The sequence below is a fragment of the Diadema setosum genome, chromosome 8 (assembly GCF_964275005.1).
Source record: "Diadema setosum chromosome 8, eeDiaSeto1, whole genome shotgun sequence".
Lineage (NCBI taxonomy): Eukaryota > Metazoa > Echinodermata > Echinoidea > Diadematoida > Diadematidae > Diadema > Diadema setosum.
In genome coordinates, this window is record NC_092692.1 from 4297553 (window position 1) to 4305988 (window position 8436).

The window sequence follows — 8436 nt, forward strand, 5'->3', positions numbered from 1 at the left end:
TGTAAACCTCAGTCTAGGCCCCAGCACTCGTCTGTGCTCATTATGTTGTGACCCAGTGTCTTGGCGTAATATTTGCGTACTTTATTATATCGTTTTCTGTACACGCTAAGCATGGCAGTAGCCCATGCTCATCCATGGAGAACTGGAAAGAGTCTCTTTGATATCCTGACACAGCTGCCGAAATTTGGAGTAGGCCGAGTGGTGACAAGAACAAGATGGCAGCACCTGTGGCCCGACCAACCGAGCTACTATCGGATAACTCGTGTGAAGATCGACTGTGAGAGTTTGGTAAGACTATTTGCCGGGTTCTGTTTCTCATGGGATAGTTAAAGATAATAAAAAGTTTTGGTACCTCAAAAGTGTCCCTGAATTTCCTTGTCTTAGTTTGTGTTTCAGGTTAAAGTACCTTTCATATAACTAACACTGTGATGTGTGAGACTTACTCGCCCCAAAGTGCTCTCATGTCTTAGTAATCATGCAATTAGCTACGATCAGCAGCCCCATACGCATAGCGACCAGCAGTCCCATACGCATATCGTAATCGGGCTTCGCATTGTAGCATTCAGGATCATGACAGATTTAGTATCGCAGGGTAAATGTCAACTTAAAATCCCATAAATTCTTCAATTTGAAGACTTACCAATTAACTTGAAGTATTGAAAACAGGCTTCGGGCAACGTTTGGTTCTGCCTATAGTCCCTTTCTGTTCGAATTGATGACTGAATGTGACTCGGTCGACAGGACCTTAGGAGAGCTACATACAGTACACTGAATACTACAGCCAGTGCATGCGAACACATCACATGCACACAAATTTCAAATCCATGAACGGATAAGATGTTTGTGTGCGCTTGCGCTGGCCATGGTAGCCAGTGTATGTACCTCTCCCAAGGTCCTCTCGACCGAGTCACATTCAGTCATCAATTCGAACAGAAAGGGACTATTGGCAGAACCAAACGTTGTTCGAAGCCTGTTTTCAATACTTCAACTTAATTGGTAAGTCTTCAAATCGAAGAAATTTTTGGATTTTAAGTTGACATTTACCCGCGATACTAATTCTGTCACGATCCTGAATGCTACAATGCGAAGCCCCATTACGCTATGCGTATGGGGCTGCTGGTCGCAGTTAGCTATGCGTACAATGGGCTGCACGCTGCTGGTCGCAGTCAGTGGTTTCGTACAATATTTATCGACGCTGGACAGCGTCGGCTCTGGTACGAAACCATTATTGCATGATTACTAAGACATGAGAGCACTTTGGGGCGAGTAATTCTCACAGACAACGTACTTTAACCTGAAACACAAACCAAGACAAGGAAATTCAGGGAAGCTTTTGAGGTACCAAAACTTTTTATTATCTTTAAGGTGCCGTTGCTAGCTGTCAACGTCGAGTTCAAAAGTTATTGCATAAGCACGTGCATATAACTGCTGAAATAATAATCATTGTATGCGTGTACATACGTAGATGATGATATGGTGGTGGTGATGATGATGATGATAATGATAATTGAATGATGATGATGATGATTGATGATTGATGATGATGATGATGGTGATGATGATAATAATAATTTTAATTGAAATAAGTTTAGTCTACATAACTCAATAGAAATGACAAAAATCATGAATTGATAATGTTCAATGTATGACCTCTGATCTGTGGAATCGTCCTCCCTTTCTCAGAAGATTGATTCTTTACTAGTTTTGCTAAATTTCTATTTTTAGTGAAATTAAACTCTCATGACCTCCTAATTAAGTCTGCCCGATGGAGATACCAGCCCCCCCCCCCCCAATTCTAACTTGAAGAGTTCTGCTTTTTACAAAGCAGTCTTACTTTATTCAATTGTGATTAAGGCCAAATTTGAACAGTTTGTGCATAACATGTATTATGTATGTAGATATGTGAAGTACCGTGTACATATTTAACATCATTTTATGTTTGTGGTAGTACCGTACTAGGAGTTAATCTCAGACTTTTCTCAGTAGTCGCTCAATGTATTCTGCAACATTTCTAAGACTGTTAAATTTTGTTAAAGCATTTTTATGTCTTTTTCTCTTCTGTCACACTACTTGTTTTTTTCTCTTATTCTGTCTTTACCTTTTCTCTCACTTTGTTTCCCTCTTCTTTTTTTTTTTTTTTTACTCATGCATCTATTTACAATGGACTCCCGTTGTAGGGCAAGTCCAAGCTATTTGATCACACAAGACTGAAAATTCAAAATGGGTCAATCTACATAAACTTGTTATCATTTTAAAGCTAAGAAGTTAAAATACATGAATTTCAAAAAGAAAAAGTAAAAATCCTTCCGCATAACTAGCAATAAATTAATTAATCTGCATAAATTAAAATTTAGAGTAACGCGTGGGACATTCAAAAATTCTGCATTTTAAAATTTATCTTTTAATTTTTACAAGTTTTTATGAAAATAAGTATGGTGACCTTAAGTCTGACTAACAAGTTATCATGACTGTGATTTTCAGTTTCTCAACTGATTAAATATGCAAATGAGGGATGGGCCAAAATTAGCATGTCCCACGCGTTACTTTTTTAGGTCATTATTTCTCATTTGCATAAAAGTGAATGATTTAATTGACCTGAAACTTTCAAAAGACCAAATTCACAATGAACCTAATCATATCCAAGAGATAAAAAGTTAGTCTGATAAATCTCATACTTGCAATTTGCAATTAGATTTAGTAACGCGTGGGACATTTTAGTAACGCGTGGGACGATTTGTGTACAAGTCAATGGAAGTGTACTAAATCTTAGTCTTCTATGGGAAATGTGTACATTATTGAGGGATTTTTTGTAATTTTCTGAATTCTGACTTGAAATTTGGTGAAAAACTCCACTTTGGATAAATAATTCACAAAAGATCATTACATGCTATTTTCAAGGTCACATTCAATGTCAAATGTCAAAAAATAAAGGATAACACAGGCATTTCATATTTTTTATTATATCTATTGTTTTGGTGGGTCTAAATCATTTGAATTTGCAAGAATTTATCAGAAATACATCTATTTAGATAATTAGTACCCCATATTAAAGTTTCTCTGAGCATATGTGCAATTCACATCACAATATTCATAGTGACAAAAATGTCCCACGCGTTACTTGTCCCACGCGTTACTATACCTATCTTTCTATAATTGACCTTGAGAGAAAACAGTTTCATGATTTTTTCTGAAATGTTTTGTTTCAGGTACAGTAATTGTTGTAGGAAAAGATGTTTGTAATGATTTTGTAGTATACCAAGTATTTTCACAATAATTGAGATAAAAGTAAAAGAAGAAAAAAAGGACAATTTTTATGGTCCCACGCGTTACTGGAGAATAAATTTGCATAAATTAAAGGGAAGATAAACCCCAAGAACAATGTGGATTGAGTGAAAGCAGCAACATTAGTAGAACACATCAGTGAAAGTTTGAAGAAAATCGGACAATCGATGCAAAAGTTATGAATTTTTAAAGTTTTGGTGTTGGAACCGCTGGATGAGGAGACTACTAGAGGTTATGACGTATGAGTGGACTACAATATCAAGAAAATATAAAGAAAATACTACAAAAATCCATTTTTCATGAAAATTACAAATTCCATCAACTTGATATTGACATATGTTAAAGGTAGCAATTATTCCCCCTGCTTTCTGAAAGCGGTTGGTCCACTGCTCTTTCATAATTCTAGAAAAGTGAATTTTTGTTGAATATCCTTTATATTTTCTTTGTATTGTTGTCCACTCATACGTCATATCCTCTAGTAGTCTCCTCATCCAGCGGTTCCAACACCAAAACTTTAAAAATTCATAACTTTTGCATCGATTGTCCGATTTTTCTCAAGCTTTCACTGATGTGTTCTACTAATGTTGCTGCTTTCACTCAATCCACATTGCTCTTTGGGTTTACCTTCCCTTTAAATACTGAACGCGTGATTCTCATTATTTCTATTGTTTTGAATGAAGATACCTACTAGCTATCAAAAGCAACCCAACATATGAAGTTTCAATCTTAACAGTGCAATATAGGGCTAAATCTTCTTATGATGTCCCACGCGTTACTGGTGCAAAATAGCTTGGACTTGCCCTGTAACGAAGTCCTTGGGACCTGCAGTTTTCTTTCGTTATATCGAAATTCTGTTATAAGTGAACAAATAAACAATAAAAAATGTAGAGCCAATAATGCTGCGGCCTGAATTTTCATTTTGTTGTAACTGGAATTTCGTTATAACCATGTTTGTTACAACAGGAGTGCTTTGTATTTGGATTATTCACTTGTGCCTATCTCCGCCATAATTTGCTTTGAACAAGAAATGTGTTTTTTTTGTGTGTGTGTCTTTTTTTTTGTCCTTGATCCATAGAATCTTGGCCAGGGAGAAGCATGGGGAATCCCTACTGTGAAAGGTGAGTGGAATTCCATCTCGTCCCCCCCCCCCCCCTTTTGAAGAATGAAAGAAAAAGACATTAAAGTGAATGTATATTCTTACCTGTTATTTTTAGGAACATGTTTCACTAAGAGCCTTACAATCACTGATTACAAGAAGTTACATTTCTATGGCAACAATGGTCAGTATGTAGATTTGGTTTTAGTGTTGACTAGCTGAAACTGTGATGGTAACTGTTCTTATTGTAAATTACAGTGGTTACAAAGGTCACTGTGAAACAGGGCGTACATGTTGTAGAAGAGAGAAAACATCCTCTGGAAGTAGTTTTTCTTAACACTTCGTGTATGTGTGATTGTTGTTTCTGCCTTTGTACCTTGTGGTTATATTCATCTTCATATTAGACCAAGGGTTGTACAAGTCACAAGGTCTATGTTTGTTCACCAGCTGGGCTAAACTAACATGATTAATGAACATTTTTCAACCAAGGCAGCAGGCAGTTGAAGATGTCAAACTGAATATTATTGAACCAATGTTTGCTGGTGTATTTGTTTTTGTACTGAATTTACTTGATTTTATTCATTCACAGTTTAGTTGTAGATAATGTATCTACACTTTGCAATTTGTCAGAAATAGATTATCTATTTTCTTATTCTCAGGGCATGGAAAGTATTGTGGAGATATAAACCAGCATTGCTATTTGGGGGCATTATTGTCTTCTTTGAACTAAAATGTGATTTTCTCCTTCAGCCATTTGGAGAAGCGTGACATTCCAAAAGTACTTGATCCAAATTCCTTTGTCTCTTCTTGCTCGAATATAAATCAACATTAAAACAAAGGTTATTCCAGTGATGGCATTGAAGTGCGCATTGGAGCGTGGTGGAAGAGAGAGTGGCGTCTCATCAGGAGGAGTGAAGAGGAGGAGTTCTGCGCCTACACCCCAAAGGAGACCGATTTCCATCAGGTACCCACCAAGGTGCCCATGCCGCCCCTCCTGGCAGCCATGATGAAGGAGGAGAGGACTTCCAAGGGGCTTCCTCCTCTCGGCGAGGAGGGAAAGCTCCTCCTCTTGGACATTGGCATCCGAGGAGGCTACAGGAACAGGGCCTTTCAGATTCCTGAGGATGAGCTCGTCGGGTGCAGCCCCGGTGAATTTCACCTACCGGATGTGACGAGGGATGTAAAGAGCTAGAACGCTACTCCTGGATGTATATGAACCCTACAGTGTGTTCGTGATGTGAAATGGAACATAAGGAACATTGGCAGAAAGATGTGCTTGCTTGGTTATTTGGGATGTTCTTCTGTTAGTAGGATACCATGTTGGTGTGGACTGAGCCTCTTTGTTAACAGAGCAAAGATCGCAATAGTCTTGAATTGATAAGGCTGTGCATATTTTAGAGAGTATTGTGAGATTGTTAAATCTATGAGAACAGTAGGTGAAAGGTGTGCAAGTTTGGGCCCTGAATCAGATGGCCGAAAGAGTAACCATCTTTAAGGCAGCACAGAAGTGATCAGAATGATTTATTTTCCCTGTTGGATGAGTAAACTCGAACATTACTATCCTAACATTGCAGTTTACTAGCCACAAGCAAGCTACACAGGGGAGGGGCAGGCTGGTACAACTGTGCAAGTACAGTTACAGGGAAACCTAGTTATAATGAGGTCACTGCGATGGCAGAATTCACCTCGTTAAAAGTGTTACATCGTTCTGAGTGAGCTCGTTATAATGAGATTCCCCTTTTTACTGCTCAGTGATTTGTGTCAAGTTAAAATCTGTGAGAGCACTCTGAAGTTTTATGAGGGATCCAGAAAGAGAAGTACCAGATTTCTGCAGGTAACCATTCACATGATCAAAACAGCTGTAGTATGGCTTGTTTTATGATCATCATGCAGCATTTCATGTCAGAGTGAGGGAGATTGTTCAAGCAAAAACTCAGCAATCATGATAAAGATGTTAACTGTCATCAAACTATGTATCGAGAAATTCTGAGATAACAGTGCATCTATCTCCATTGAAATTATCCATGAAATTCACTGTGTAGGCTGCTTGTGACTTTTTGACTGTGAATACCAAGTTTGAGGCAGCATTGCTTTCTGGCGTGTACAGTATGATGAATCATTCAAGCTTGTTGCTTACATCCCATTTGTACTTCAAGAAGAGTGTGTTGATCTCTTAGACACCTCAAGACCAAGACCGGATAAATTCATGAATAAATTTTGATATATACCAGCTATACAAACTGCACTCATGAAGAGTCATCTTTCTATTTTCATACACAACCCTCTTTGTAACATTTCATACATGTATGTCTTTGTGTGTTGTGTTTGTGTATTTGCTTACACGTACTACGCATACATCAGTATCTGACTTATGTACAGTACTATACAGTGTATATTATACTTTTTTTTTGTCTGCAAAATTATTCATACCCCTGAACATTTTTTTTTTCTGGTAATTGAATGATGAAATGATTGTACAAAGTACTTCAGTGTGACTTTTGTGTATTGTCATCTACCAATTAAAGTGAATTTGGATTTGACTTCATTCGTATAACAATAGAAACATACAGATTTCCAGATTTTTGGCTGTCCTTAACTATTTGATTATATGAGTGTAACTGTAAGAATTCTCACTGGGAACATAGTGACATCCAGTGCATTGAATGCTGGTAGATATCACAAACAAATGGCTCGATATCTATTTTGATGACTAATATCCAAGTAGGGAGGATAAAGTCTGTTGAGCCTTTAAAATGAATATCCGTACATTTCTTCTGATGTGCTAGTGAGATGAAACTGGATGTGTACATTTAATGATTTTTAATATGACAATGCAAGGTATCAAATCAATGCTGGAGGGCCACAGTAAATTATTTTATTAGAAACTGGCATATTGGAAAAAAAAAAACAGAGGTATGCATGATCTTCCAGACGACTGTATACGTATATACTGATTATCTATATTGTATTTCATTTATACAAATCTGTACATCTATAATTCAGTATAACTGAATTATAGGTGTAAAGATTTTTATAAATGAAATAGATAAAAATAAATGATTTTGTGTGTGTGTGAAAACAGACAAAATAAGAGAAATAATGAGTTTTACAGACTTACAAAATCCTCTCATCTAAAATAGCTTGTATCCATGTTTGTTATGATATGTATATATATATATATATATATATATATATATATATATATATATATATATATATAATATACATACATACATGATATGCATATCCCAATGTATTTACAAGTCTGGAGTATGCAAAGACATGCATGAAATTTTCTCTATTCTTCTGTGCGTATGTCTTCTCTCTTGTTCGTTGTGCCTTAAGTTTGGCACACACTGACTCTAAGAAATGTACCATTGGGTTGCCACAGTTATTGATTGACAAAAGCGTGTAGCTGAAAAATGAAATAGAAATAATCATTTCAGCTTTATATTTCACCATCTCATGTGCCTTGTGTATGAAATCAATGCAGAATACTTCTTGACTTGAAACAAACATACATAACATATAAAACATGCACAATGTAACAAGCACACACACACACACACACACAAACCGGTACACAAAAGAGAATGACAATGTGTATACATAATGCTTCTTTTCCAGAACAATCACCAAGTTTGAATAGATCCTTTAATCTTTGCTTATTCCTCCACCATATCAAACGTCTACACTTGAGCATTACACATTATTCCACTGTAATGCCAAAAGTCAAGGGCTAACGTTTCATTCTCCTTGTTATTTTCAGTATTTGCATTATGATGTCCTATCTTGTGATACTTTGCAGACATGATTTATTACACAATGTATTCAGATAATTGTCATCAATCATCATAAAACCATAATCATGGTTTCCATACACAAACTGAAAATACACCCAAGATTGAATCCTCTGTATACATGAAAAAAAATTTGATACATGGAATATAGTATTTGACAAAATTATTCATGACTACCATTTGGACTACAACTACTTTGGTATTTTTTACAGTGTCTGTGAAGTCTTGTTGTAATAAAATATTTGCACTACAGTAAAT

The 8436-nt window shown here is 36.4% G+C and overlaps 1 protein-coding gene across 1 annotated transcript; it reads left to right on the top strand.

Moving 5' to 3' along the window:
• On the top strand, positions 1-6623 carry LOC140231567 (small ribosomal subunit protein mS34-like). The gene is made up of 3 exons (XM_072311706.1): positions 1-288; positions 4358-4400; positions 5218-6623. The coding sequence occupies exons 1-3, from the start codon at positions 112-114 to the stop codon at positions 5568-5570; spliced, it is 573 nt and encodes a 190-aa protein (XP_072167807.1). The 5' UTR covers positions 1-111; the 3' UTR covers positions 5571-6623.
• The last annotated feature ends 1813 nt before the right edge of the window (positions 6624-8436 follow it).

What these genes read in the sequence shown, in the direction of transcription:
- LOC140231567 (XM_072311706.1), top strand. Translation starts at nt 112, where the DNA reads ATGGCAGTAGCCCATGCTCATCCATGGAGAACTGGAAAGAGTCTCTTT. An exon ending in AGATCGACTGTGAGAGTTTG is followed by an intron (nt 289 to 4,357) that starts GTAAGACTATTT and finishes CTTGATCCATAG; the next exon opens with AATCTTGGCCAGGGAGAAGC. An exon ending in GGGAATCCCTACTGTGAAAG is followed by an intron (nt 4,401 to 5,217) that starts GTGAGTGGAATT and finishes ATTAAAACAAAG; the next exon opens with GTTATTCCAGTGATGGCATT.